This window comes from Colius striatus, chromosome 1, assembly GCF_028858725.1.
Source record: "Colius striatus isolate bColStr4 chromosome 1, bColStr4.1.hap1, whole genome shotgun sequence".
Lineage (NCBI taxonomy): Eukaryota > Metazoa > Chordata > Aves > Coliiformes > Coliidae > Colius > Colius striatus.
Genome location: NC_084759.1, coordinates 141,023,944 through 141,037,971, shown reverse-complemented (window position 1 = coordinate 141,037,971; position 14,028 = coordinate 141,023,944). Strand labels below are relative to the sequence as shown.

Below are 14,028 nucleotides of genomic sequence, written 5' to 3'. Positions count from 1 at the left end.
GGGGCCTTGCGCCCGGCCGGTCGCGGTGAGCGGAGGCGGGGCTGGTTCCTGAGGCACAGCCGGGCCCGCCGCTGCCGCGGGCGGTGAGGCTTGGAGGGGCAGGCTCAGGCGTCGGAGTTTAGGAGCAGAAGAGATTTTTCCCTCGGGCCTTTTTTATAGGGTACGGAATCGATATGGAGGCTTGTGGCCAGTGCGGTTCCAAAGGGATCGGTTCTGGGCCCAGTCTTGTTCAACATCTTCATCAACGACCTGGATGAGGGGACAGAGTGTACCCTCAGCAGGTTCGCTGATGACACCAAACTGGGAGGACTGGCTGATTCCCCAGAGGCTGTGCTGCCATTTAGCGGGATCTCGACCAGCTTTAGAGTTGGGCAGAGAGGAACCTCATGAGGTTCAACAAGGACAAGTGCAGAGTCCTGCATCTGGTGAGGAACAACCCCCTGCACCAGTACAGGCTGGGGATTGACCTGCTGGAGAGCAGCTCTGCAGAGAGAGACCTGGGAGTCCTGATTGATAATAATCTGAACATGAGCCAGCAATGTGCCCTCGTGGCCAAGAAGGCGAATGGTATCCAGGGATGCATCAAGAAGAGTGTGGCCAGCAGGTCAAGGGAGGTTCTTCTCCCCCTCTACTGTGCCCTGCTGAGGCCTCATCTGGAGTCCTGTGTCCAGTTCTGGGCTGCCCAGCTCAAGAGGGACAGAGAACTTCTGGAGAGAGTCCAGTGCAGGACCACCAAGATGATCAGGGAACTGAAGTATCTTCCTTATGAGAAAAGGCTGCAGGAACTGGGGCTGTTTAGTCTGGATAAGAGGAGACTGCAAGGGGAATCTCATTATTTACAAATAATCTAAATGATGGATGTCAGGAGGCTGGGACATCCCTTTTTTCTGTTGTATCCAGTGACAGGATGAGGGATAATGGGATGAAGCTGGAACACAAAAACTTTCATTTAAACATAAGGAGGGTGTTGATTTCTCTGGAGGTTTTCAAGAGCTGCCTGGATATGTTCCTGTGTGACCTGATTTAGGTGACCCTGAACCTGCTTTAGCAGTGGATTTGTACTGGATGATCTCTAAAGGTCCCTTCCAACCCCTAATATTCTGTGATTCTATACCGTGTTCAGTTTCAGAAAGAGATGAGTGTCTTAACAAGATATAACAAAAAATGACACGTTGAATTTGTAGCAGATGGAAATCAAGCGTGGAGGGAAACTCACTTATAAGGCCCTCAAGCAGACTTCTTTTGGCAGCGCTTTGGGATACCTATCATGCTATCCCAAGGTCATTTTCAGCCATCATTCTTATGATGACAGTACAACATGAAGTGCTGTTTCTAAAATCATAGAATCACAGAATGGCAGGGGTTGGACGGGACCTTTAGAGATCATCTGGTCCAACCTCCCTGCAGAAGCAGGTTCACCTAGATCAGGTCACACAGGAACACGTCCAGGCGAGTCTTGAAGACCTCCAGAGGAGATTCTACACCCTCCCTGGGCAGCCTGTGCCAGGGCTCCCTCACCCTCACAGTAAAATAGTTTTTCCTTATGCTTAAATCACTGTTTTTTCCAGGATTGGACTGGGAGAGACAAATGATGAAATCAAGATGCAGGGTGGTATTGTTAAGGGGTGTGAAGAGAAAAGCAGAAGGACACAAGAAGGAGGTGGTCAGAGGAGGGGAAGGCCTTGTGTTACAGGCTGGTGTTCACGGCTGTCAGGGGCAGGTGGCTTAGGTGAAGTCTCCTGATGGGCCCCTCAGCTTGGCTGTACTTTTATAATTTAAAGCTATGGCACCAGCATTTCCCTGTAGGAATATGTGGTGGGGATTCAAAGCTGCCTTCTTATTGCTATTCCCATCTTCTGTCATTTAGTGGTGCAGGAGCCTTCAGGACCATTTTGAAACGATATGCTGATTCTTTAGGAGTTCTGGTACTGCTTCTGTTGGGTTTTTCTAGGGGAAAATTTAAAGCAGTCTTCATAACCTAAAGTAATATTTGTTTATTCCAGCTAGCAATATGCCTGTTTTCATTCTGCAGGTGTATTTACTAGGGAAAAAAAATACAACTGCTCCTTACAAATCAGTGTTAAATGTCATATTTGTCATAGCTGTGCTTCTTTGTGGCTTGGTTCCACTGTGTTAATTTTTCAAGGTGAGAAAACTTCTTACAAAAGCAATGTACGTAACTTGTATATATTTTTTTCGTATCGCAATTATGTTACGGTGCAGGAAACTGACTTTTATTTTCTGGCTTGAGAACGTTTTACTATTATTTTGGGCGCAATCCCCGTACCAGTAAAACAACTGGAACCGCGCTCAGACCTGCCTTCTCTACCTCAGTCCCGATGCTCTGTGACCCCCACTCCCCTTTGCCTTTACGGGAGGCTTTCCCTGCGGGACCTAACGCACACACCTGCAGCCGTGTGAGTTAGGTCAGGCCCGCGGGAACTAACCGCCATCCTCATCCTATTCCGCGAGGCAAACGCGAAGGGATTAAGAGGAATGTAACGGCCCCGCTTCTTCTTTCCGTGGTGGCCTCTGAGAGGCGGAACCCCGCTCCGGCCGGTACCTGCCCCGGCGGCGGGGCTGAGCCTCCCTCCGCGCCGACAGCCGCTGCCGCACCGGCCCCCTCGCGGAGTCACGTGGCGGGAGACGCGTTCCCGCCGGGCCCCGCCCCCCGGCGCGGGCCGTGACGCGCGGCACACACGCGGGGGCGACGTCACGCCCCTCCCGCCGCTCCTCTGCTCCCCGCCCCTCCATCATGGCGGCGGCGGCGGCGGCAAATTAGGGCAGAGCTCGCACCGCCTCACGCGCGCGCCCGCGCGCGCCCACCACCCCCCGGCGGACCGACCCGGAGCGGCGCGGCTCCTCGCCCGCCCGGCCTGCCCACCCCTTCCCTCCTCCTCCTCCTCCTGTTCTTTCCCGTCCCTCCCCCCACGCCGCTCGCAGGTGAGGATGGGAGTGGGAGCGGGCGGGCGGGCGAGCGATCGCTTCATTGATTGTTTGATTTATTTATTTATTATGTGGGCCCCGCCGGCCGGCAGCGGGGTGGGGGCAACGGGCACGAGCACGGCGCGGCGGCACTGCGCGCGCCTTCTTCCCCCGCCCCCCCCTGCACCTCCGTGCGATGCCTGTGAGGGGAGGGGGCAACCGGGTGCTCGCCGCGGGGTCGGCGGCCCGAGAACTTCCCCGTGGGGGCGGAGCGCGGCCGCGACGACACACCCCTCGGCGGCCCTTGACCCCTTCCCGTCTCGGCTGCGGCTGAAGGACGCGTCCCTCTGTCCCGCCGCAGCCATAAGAGCTGGCGGGTATGCCCTGAACACGTCCCTTCGCCGGGCCGGGCCTCTTGGTGTGGGAGAAGGGACCGTGCCCCCTCCGCCCCCCGGCAGCTCCTGAAGGGCGGCGGCAAGGAGAGCCGGCGGCTCCTCCGCTGGCGGGGCCGCGGCCTGCGCGCCCGCCCGCGCAGCTGTGCCGCGTAGGCTGTGGCTCCCGCGCAGGACCCTACCAGCTGACTCATCCCGGCTTTTTGCTTCTTGCCGTTGCTGCCCAGATATAAATATCTCATTCATCGCCGTAGTAACTGAGTAGCTTACGCTGCACTCTCACAGGCTGCTCGTCTGCTCCGGCTCTGCTTTTGTCTGGCGCTGTTGAAACTTAACAGCGGGGCGCGGGGCTTCTGCCTTACCTATCGCTGTCCACTTGTTCGCACACCGTCAAATCCAAATAGTGCTTCGCCGATTGAAAAAGGAAGCGAATGAAAGCTTGTTAATGAGGGCTGGGTTTGCCACGATTTAATGCTGTGGTGAGATGGCTTAAAGCTGGAAACAATTGAGAACCTTCACAGTAGATAATTCACACGGTTTTGCTTTTCTTCCTAAAAGAAAAGTCAAACCATTTGCCTAGAATGGTCACTTAATTACATTTCCCACTAAGGTCAACTAAAACCACTGCCCAGATAAACAAGTATCATATTCTCAGGTATTTCTATCCTTTTAAGTGCCACTAGAGGATCAGTAATGGATGCACTATTGATTCATTTCCACTAGGAACTGACATATTTGAATTCAGTATAGTTCTCGGTTTATTAAAAACAATCTCTTAGTCATACCGTCATCCTGTTGGAAAAGTACCCCGAAGAATTTATCTTCCAACTTGATTGCAATCGGGCGCTTTGGAAAGTCCTACCTGTTAGGTGAAGTGTTTTCAGAGACAAACTGCTGCAAGGTTAAACTAGTCTGCACATGCAAGTCTCATCCAAAATCCATACACAAGCCTTCTGGTAAGGTCGCTGAGCTCTTGAATATTTTCCATCTTGTTGATACGGGGTGTGGTGGTTTTTAGACCTGTGACTCCGAATTTGGTACATTTGGATAAAGAACACAGTGTAAGGCTGTAGATCAGAGTGGACTGAGTGGTTACCTGTTGCCAGTATTGATCTTTTGAGCATGAAGTGGCATGCTACCCTAAAAAATTATTTGAGCTCTGGTGCGTCTGTTCAGTTGCCTGGCTAAATGTTCCTGTCTGTGCTTGCATTTACACTTACTGACTGAGACCGTGTGTGCTTTGAAATAATTCCTCACCAGCAGGAAGTATTCTCCTGGAGCAACTGTCCAGGATGATTAAATTTGTAGGCGGTAAGTGAGGCTTGGAAACCTGGGCTGTAGCTGGGACTTGCTCCCAGCCCTTGATTGACTCAATTTTCGAGCAGAACTTGACTTTGGTCATGTCGGTGGTATTTATAAAAAGCAGGCAGTCTGTGGCTGTGCTGATGTTTCTGGACTTGTGTTTTTAGTGGGTTAGAAATCGGTAGTGATACTGGTCAATTCCGATTTTGTTTATAAATGTGCAGCAAAGTACTTTGTGAGGCTACAGCTCTAAATGCAAAAGGCAAATCTCAGACCTGCAGCAGTCGGATAGATGCCCAGCACGTCTTTGTTGGCAGCTGGTGAACTCTTCTTCCGGGCAGTATTGTAATGCTGTGGCATTCTGGCTTTTGGATGATGTGTGGTAAATGCAGTTTGACTTGAGGTAGGATTTTGCAGGTAAAGGAGTGAAACATCGCAGAGCCTCATTGCTAGGGGATTATGTTCGCTGTATTCATTGGTAGACTTGTGTTGCCCGTTATCTAACGTATGACTCTTCTGCGGATCAGGATGTGACAGATTGAACGAGGAAATGTCAGCCTGACTGGAACTCCTGCTCTCAGGTCGGTTGAGCAGCTCAGCCTATATGAAACAAGCAACAGCAGGGTCGGAGGAGTAACAAGCTAAGTAAGCTTCAACAGGTGCAGCCTTTTGTTCCCCCAAGGGTACAGGAATTGAGAAAGGGAAGATTTTTTGCAGAGAGTAATCTTTAGCTTTTTAAGAGGCAATATTCTTGCAGTGAATCTGTTACACCAGAAGCAACCCTCTTGCCCTTGCATAGAGGCTTTCATTGTGTGTATAATGCAATATTTCCTCTGCTTGATTACATCTCCCATACGAGCCTTTCCCTTATTCCCTGAACTCTCTTCTGTTTTCCTCCTGTAGTGGAAAGCTCTCCTTCCTCTGCTCTGGTCTCTCAAGCAGCGTGTCCTTTTTTAATCCCACTTATGCCCTTTTTCTGAGATGTTCACAGCATCTGAGTCAGTATTTTGCTATTTCTTTTTATAAACAAAAACAAACATTCACAACTCAAAGTGAGTAATTCAGTTGCTGTACTGTTGCTTCTCTCAAAGGAAGACCAATGATTCTGAGGTGCATTTCCAGTCTGGCATTCTTTTATGTGAAGCTGAAGATATTTTTTTCCATTCAAATTCTTAAGTCTTCCTTCTCATTTCAGTATAAAACTGCTCTCAGAATGTATTGACTGAAATGGTAACCTTTTTTTTTTCATCCAGACCTTTTATTTTTCATTCTTTTCCCAGAGAAACATTAACCACTATTTAAATAAGCTGGTCCTCTCTCTCTTGTTTTTTCTCCTCCTCTTTTCAGAGGTGCTGAGTTAATCATGCTGAAATTTTCATGAGTTAGGCCTCCCTGTTGCACATGGATCACTGTGCTGGTATGGAGTCTCATACTTGTTTGATCAACTTCTTTTACTTTCATTTTTCTGCCTTGATTTGGAGTTCTATTTTAAAGAATATCCTTTGTTATATATTCAGACTCATTCTTTGATCCACAGCGTAGTGTCCTGATGTCTCTGGACCGTCCATCAGATTGATTCAGTACAGATCAGTTCAGGTTGTGTGGAAGGTCTCCTGTTCGTTGTGTAGGCATTGCAAGAAGCTTGTTTGTTTCAGGGCTGAGGATCTCTAGTGAAATGTGGTAATTTCACAACTGAAATGTGCTGGGGAGCTTTGGCTTTTCTTTTTGGTGAATGGCATCTTTCGCATCTGGTGGTGTGACCATGTGATGGCATCTGGGGATCTGCTCTGAAGAACAGATCTATTGTTAAAGAATCCTGAAGTCTTCTGAGCAGTTGTTTTTTTCAAATCTCCCTGCTTTATGAAAGTCTTCATTTACGGAAGCAGATGGAGGGTAACTAACCATATAAAGTGCAAAAACTGTCCTTAAAATTGTGCTGTAATTCCATAGAAGCATGATATGTTGCCTGTAAAGCACTCTGGGGTGAAAGAGGCAATGTGAATGTAGGATTGCTATTCCAGTGGAAAAGGGATGAGTATTGACTCAAAGTTTTGACATTGGTTGCTTCCTATATAAATTATTGTTTCGGTTCAAGCTGTAGCAAAGACAACCAATTCTTTTTGGTAAAGGATTTCAGGTGTTTTAAAACACACGGTGAGAGGCAGAGCTTCAGAACACAGTCTTCATGAAAGAGTCCTCTTCTGTTTTCAATACTGAATGAGTTTCAGAAAGTGGAGTTGCTAAAGATTAAAATGAGAATGCTTAGCCAATTTTACACCAACTCTTTTCCCTTTGCGGCTTTTAGTTTGACGGATAATTTCTTGTTTTTTGCCAAGCTACCTACTCACACAGTAACCATGCCACAGCACAGTTGTGTTTATCCTCAGTAACCAGTTGTACTGCTATTAATCTGAATTCCTTTTCAGGGAGGAGGGGTGGTTAGAAGTTAGCCCAGACATCTTGCATAGCTAGACAGGTCGGTGCTTTTCTTCTGCTTACTTGGTTTATTTATAATTATTTTTAATCTTGAGGCTTCATTTGCAGATTATGCTTTGGTTTGGGAACCTGGTTCTCTCTTTTAGTCTCAAGGCATTTCTAGAGTGATCAGAAACCCTCGAGATATTCCAGGTGCTGTTCCCTGTACATAGCATTTTTCTCATTCTGACTGCTTTAAACCTGGTTTCAATTTCTCTTCTAAAAGCCACTGCAATCTCACTCTAGTAATTTTTTTAGCTGCTTTGGTATCTGTTTTGTAGCATTTAGACATCCATTCTCATGGTGAAGAATGGGCTACAGCTTGTTTGGGAATGACTCTTTGAAGCGATGGAGAACTTAATGTTGAGAGCTTATCTTAAAGCCCTAAATATTACTATTGATTCATCAAGGTGGTGGTGGTGCATTGGAAGTAGTTATCCAGACTGTTCCTAATATAAAGAGCTAAAACATGTTGATTAGTATCAAACCCCCTTTCAGTCAGTCATATGGCTTTTTCCCCACTTCCATGTTGTTTTCTGAGATTTATTTTCTTTTATTACTATGTCCTCTATGACTGGTTTTAATTTTTCTCTACTTTTGTTTTTCTTGCTATTCTTATTTGAATGTTTGAAAATAGCGACAAAACATTTAGAGTAAAACAGGGAAGTATTTTTTTGCCAGATGTTTCTGTTAGGTGTGGATTTCTTGGTTTGTAAGTATTAGTGTCTGGGTGAGAAATCCAGGACGCACAACCATCTGCTCTTCCAATCCCTATAATGAATGTGGAGTTTCCTTTGTCGACCATATGTTTTCCATTGCTGTTGGAACAGTAAAATGAATCCGAGGCAATTGTGGTCACTTTTTCATCATTAAAATTTGTAAGCCTCGTAGTAATGAATCTGAGAAAGCAGAGAATCAGGAAAGTGCTCGTCAGAGGCTTAGAGACTCCTCAGAAGCTGACTTTTTACCTTGAAGTCATCAGTCTTCAAAATCCCTCAAAACCTCTTTGCATGACTGCATGTGCATTTTTGTGAGTGGTTGAGTTAGGAGGCCTTAGGAGGCAGACACATGGTGAGGAACTGTTCGGCCTGCTTTAATGTGAGAATGAGTATGCCCAAGCAGAAGTGAGAAATGCCACTGCTGGCAGCAGGCAGGCAGGGTGCTGGTCTGGGAGGCAGTTGGTTTTACTCTACATCGCTCTTATTAACATAAGAATGCATAGGATATCAGAGCAAAAACCTGGATATTACTCTCATGGTTGTTACATAATTCCTCGTTACATATGAGTTCACGACCTATTGCAGTCTTATAAAAAAACCCCAAACAAACCATTCTATTCTTTCCTTACAGTCTTCCTCAGTTCCCCAGAAAAACCCCTACGTGCCCCCTAAGAGCACTGCCACGTCGCAAGCCAACCCAATGGCGTCCTCTACTGCTGTGCCTGTAGGATTTCACTATGAAACAAAATACGTAGTTCTCAGCTACTTGGGACTTTTATCACAAGAGAAGCCACAGCAGCATCCTCCTCCTTCAACTCAAGGTGAGAAAACTATTTTACTATGAGGGTGAGGGAGCCCTGGCACAGGCTGCCCAGGGGGTTTGCGGAGTTTCCTTCTCTGGAGGTTTTCAAAACCCACCTGGGCATGTTCCTGCTTGGCTCGATTGAGGTAGACCTGGTTTGGCAGGGGGGTTGGACTGGATGATCTCTGAAGGTCCCTTCCAACCCATTCTATGATTCTAAGATCTGTACCTTTTTACATATGTGACTGTATTTGCAATTAGTTCTTCAGCTGTTTGTGCATCGATGTGGAATTTTGCCTGGATGCAGGTGCCTGGTGTTTAGGGTAACTCATCTCTTATTTTATTCATTTAAAATAATGAGAAAAGATACTAGTGGAAACAAAACTGTTTGTATTTAGATTGTTGTTTTAATTTGATTTATGCCAGGGCTGATTGGTGGTTATGAAGCAAATAAGTTGTGTTAGTAGCTGCCTGGAGGTTAGGAGGGATAGACGTGTATTATCTTTGTTGAGCCGTCTTGACAATTTGAGCCCGTGCTTGCTTTTTTTGGGAGGGAAGTGAAAGTAAGCAGAGATGAGGTGGTGTTTACTGGCATAAACTGTGGGCAGTGCCTTGAGCAATCACATGTGCTAAATACTTTTGCCCTATTATGTTAACACTTCTGAGGTTGTCAGTCAACGGTAGGGCAGAGATGTGAAGCTTAACCTGGCCTATACTGCATCTGTTTGTTTATTTTCGAGAAGTCAAGGGCTGCCTGGAGTCAGATTCAGATGTTTCTGCCAGAACAGGCCTATGCATATATAGGAGGTTAAATAAATAGAAGGCAGAGTAAAAAAAAAGTTTGATAGATTGTGTTCCACATAAACTAGGTAGTAGAACTTACTTTATTTTATGGTGGCAAGTGCTTAAACAGTGTTGTTTGTCAAGACTGTATTGGTGGCTTGTCACTTCTTAATGACATTTCTGTCCTACTGATTCCTGTCATGCAGAAACTGCTCTGTTGAAAGCAACATTTGAAGAAAACAACAATCCTTTTGTTTTTTTGGGCAAGCATTTAAGAATGCATGCTCTCTCATTTACTGAACTTGCCTGTCATGAAGTGAGTTATTGAAAACAAAAGATAGCGTCACAGTTATGACTGAAATTCTTTTACCAGTTTGTCACTAAAGCATGTAACACATGCTGGTTATATTAGATGTTGTTTATAACATTAATCTCAGTATATTTAGGTATGATTATTACTTCCACTTTGACTGAATCTGTGGTCCAAGATAGGGGAGGCACTTTAGTGCCAAGATGCTGTTTCTTAAATCTCTTGGTTGGAAAATTTGCTTATTTTAGCAATAAAGTCTCATTCTGAATATCCCATCTGAGATAACTGGGCTATAACCGGAAATGTGTTTAGTACATATAAAGCTGCAATGTGGAAGAGGCTGCTTTGTCCTTTAAATGTAAGATTCAGAAAGGAACCTGTTAGTCTTAAAGGTTTTTGCTGTAATAATTTGGCTGTAGTTACAATTGAAATATTTACAAATCGAGGGGAAACCGTTCAAATTATTCTTATTACTAAATCCTCCGAGAAACATTTGACTTAAAGAGCGATATTAAACCATTCTAAGAAGAAGCTATAAATGCCGAAATAAAATTATTGTACTTAGTTAAAAGGACTTTTAAGCTTCTGAGTAAAGATAACTGCTGAGTCTACTTTTCAGGTATTGTTTATATATGTTTGCTTGCATGACAGCAGGCTGTAGCTGGATTTGCTATTAAAATACACTAAAGCATATTTTCCAAATCTATCCTTGTTGCTTCATCCTAGTTGCTCTAAACTTTCCGCTCTAAACAGGATATTCTACATTTCCCCCATCCTCACTCCCCAAACCAGACAGTGACCACAACTTTTCTCCTCTTGGTCATCTTTCACTGTAACTAGATCTCTCTTTCAGTGTTTTTACTGCTTTCTGATCAAAGCCTCTGAACAAAGTATTTCCCCCTTTTAATTTGCCTGATTGTTTCTCACTGTATTTTGTAATGCCTTGGGTGGGCTTCAGGCTGTTATTGAGCTAAGCGCAAACACTATCCTACTGCTTCAAGGTTTGTTTTGTTCTTTCCTAACTCACTTTTCCTGGTGCTTTTCTGCTTTTCCTGTTTCCAACAGCTTTCATTCGTCTGACAGTTACTTTTTAAAAATCCTTTCTCCTACTTCTCTCATTGCTAGTAGTTGAACAGTTGCTTCAGCGGCACTCTCAGGGTAGGTGTGGTAACAGCCGTGGGTCTATTTTGAAGTACAGTATGCATCTCCTTTGAATATTGAGCAGTTTATATATACAGTCTGTATCTCTTTGTTGTCTGGCACATGGCTGATGCCTACTTGCCACAAGCACTCTGCTCTATATGCTCTATATTCTCCCCGAGGGAGAGAAGCAGCAGTCGGTAATGTGTTTATTAGCTGCACTCCCTAATGTGCTGCTGGAAGGTAGCTGGGTATTACAGTAACAAGAGCCATCTGAGAAACCAGCTTACAACAAAAGAGATCTGAAAGCCAGTAAATGAAAATGAATAGTTGTGTACAATCCCATCATGAAGAGGAAACTTCTTGGTTTTGCTGAGGAAGACATATGAGGGACAGCAAGAGTAAGACACTACGTGATCCTCATCAGTGTGTTTTTCAAGCAGTGTTGTCAATCACCGATATGATATCTTGACTGATCCCAAGTTCCTTTTATTGATGATTTTTGTGGTGTTTGAAAATGCTGGTCAGTAGTCTTTCTGCTCTCTATGGCTGAATGCTGTTGATTTATTAATTGAGAGGATTTTGATACAAAGTACCTGTCATTTAATCTTATCTTTCTTTAATTTGATTATTGTGATGACAGATCTTTCATATGAAATGATTCAGGCATTGGTTTTGGCTGTTGCCTGTTTCTATTTTGGTTGCAAAACACTATCTTACGTATTTCATAGGAGATATTGACTCTGCTCTATGGCATTTTCCCTTCAAACATTTTTCTTAGATCTAGAGTCCTTAGTCTGTCTGTTTTCTCTATCTTGCAGTGTAAGGGGAGCATCCAGAAAGGCAGGCTTTGTCCTCATGTAATTGAGTCTCTTTCATCTCCTTGTGTATTAGGACAGTGAGGGACTCCTCTAGAGGGCGGTTCAGAGCAGGAGCCTGATTGCAGCCACTTTATCACCCGCTGGAGCATCTTCTGTCTTTCCACTGCATGTACACAGAACATGGGGAAATAAGGCACACTAGGTGTACTTAGTATTTCAGTAGCTCCCTTGGGTCTCCTTCTACAGCAGTTTTCCAAATTTCAGTGGTGTTTCAACACTCTGACTAGAGAGTGGGACAAAAAACCCAGCAAAAAATACAACCTTTCCCAACAGGAGTGATACTATTTTATCTCTGCTAGGACTAGTAGGAAAAACTGAATGCTTTTGTCCATTCCTCTTGCTTTCCTCCCAAGGTCATCTCTCACAAACCTCTGCATTTTGTACTAGAAACTTATTATAATGCACGTGTCTCTGTTCAAAAAACTCAGATAAGAGTACATTTCAAGTTAAAACTCATTTTTTGCAGACATGATGTGCTTTATGAGACTGGTAGTTTTCAGAGGGAATTTATTTAGGGAAAACTCAGACAAATTCTAGAAAATTACCTCACTATACTTCCTTTTGGACCTCTTGAGTGGTCTTGATTTTGTTACAAGAAAAATGACTGCAATTACAAGATCTAGGCTCTTGAAGAAAAGACAGTTTTATTGGACAAACCTATCTTTTTAACATTACACCTCTATAGTATTCTATTGTTGTTTTCAGTGTAGTGTTCTGTGGTGGATTTCAGTGTCTCCAGGGGAAAATCCATCAAACTTAACGGGGCAATAATTTGAGAAATTATTCCTATTGCAGTTTTGGGCAGAATAGTAATTCTGCATAACACTCACTTGAGTTTATTTAATGCAAAGTCTGTTAGGGCTGAATTGTATTAACTTTTGGTAGGTTTTTAGGTAGGTGAATAATACAGATTTGATAAAAGATGATGTCATCTGCCTAGCTTTATGTGGTTTGAGGCAACAGACAAGAACAATTATTTAAAATATGTGAAAGCTCTCATCTTGTCAGTAGATTGCGGGGAGATGATTTAGTATCTCCTCAGAACTTATGTACTGATTCATGCACAGAAAATAAATGTCAAGTATTGGAAAACATTTCTATGTTTTTCCCCCTGAAGTTCATGCTCTGTATAGAAGCATCCAATCTGCTGCAGTTAGTACTATTTAATTTTTAAGTGAGACAAAGTACTTTGTGATTCAATATACTTGTATTCCAAATGCCTTTTTTGTGTCATCAAGGAGCACCTTGTAGTGTATTTCTGGCTTTTAATCTACTTCACCATGTTTTGACCACATCCCATGAGCCTGTGACTGTAACAAAGATTGTGAAATAAAGTAGTTTTTCTGTGTTTTCCTTGTCAGAATGAGAAATCTTTAATAATGTCTTAGCTCACACAGCATCTGGAAGATTTATAATCAATGTTACTCTCACATGATAGCATAGATTACTCAAGAGGTGAACAAGGTTTTGACAGTTTTACAGTTTCCCTGAGGTGCTTGCTATCCACAGTGCTTCAATTACTGTGCTTAATGTTCTTCTGACCACCTATTGTCTGTTTTGGAATTACCATATAAAGTGCTATGATCAAGGCATTTTAGTGGTTTCCCACACACTGAATTACTGAGAGAAATGGCTTTTACATGTATTTGTTCACTTGCTTCAGGTATATCTCAGGAAATACATGTACAGATAGGCAGAAATGGTCAGGTCTCGCATTCTGGGTGAGCTCAAGGTTCCTTAGTGGCCAGTAGTACCTCTTTTATGTGCTTTTGACCGTCATGGGTTGGATACATGTTGTAAGATTTTCTGTCATCCAAGGTGACACTTGGACTGACTCTTGCAGAAGTATCTTGGTCTTCTTCTCACTCCATCTCTGTATCTTCATTTACCCTTCTGTTAAAATCTACTGTTGATCTATAGGAAATGAAGGAGTTTTTGAGGTGGTTTTAGCTTAGATGGATAATTCATTCTTTAGAAACTTTCCTCTTGGGGCAGAATGTCCCTATTTTCGTCGAAAAGTCACAGGCCGAAAAGGTACATGTTGTAGGTCAGACCAGCTATTTCCTGAACTGAAGCAACAAAAGGAATTTTTGGGGTGTGACTTGAAGAAGGAAGAGGTCTTCCCTCTCACTGGACTGTGAATTCCCACTTAATTAAGACTCATCTCAGTCCACAAAAAATATATGTTGATTGCTAGTTGGCAACGTCTTGTCTCTTCTTGGTTCTTAATATTTTGGATTTTTTTTAGTTTATTTTCAGCTGAGCCTTCTTACAGTTTATAAAGAGCTTCTTTTAAACA

At 43.9% G+C, this 14,028-nt stretch overlaps 1 protein-coding gene across 6 annotated transcripts in view; it reads left to right on the top strand.

Annotated features, from left to right (window-relative positions):
- The first annotated feature begins 2,746 nt into the window (after nucleotides 1-2,746).
- The window catches only part of BCL2L13 (BCL2 like 13), a 39,314-nt gene continuing 28,032 nt past the window's right edge, over nucleotides 2,747-14,028 (top strand). For 2 of the 6 annotated variants that reach the window (XR_009819897.1, XM_062009837.1), the window contains exons 1-2: nucleotides 2,747-2,943; nucleotides 8,445-8,634. Coding sequence is in view for 5 of the 6 variants with exons in the window: in XM_062009837.1 (XP_061865821.1) it covers nucleotides 8,514-8,634 (121 nt within the window). In the remaining variant the exon portion in view is untranslated. Of the gene's footprint in view, nucleotides 2,944-3,284; nucleotides 3,303-4,255; nucleotides 4,274-4,607; nucleotides 4,629-5,182; nucleotides 5,265-8,444; nucleotides 8,635-14,028 lie in introns of those variants that run through there. The other 4 variants (XM_062009863.1, XM_062009869.1, XM_062009854.1 and 1 more) reach the window with 4 other exon arrangements.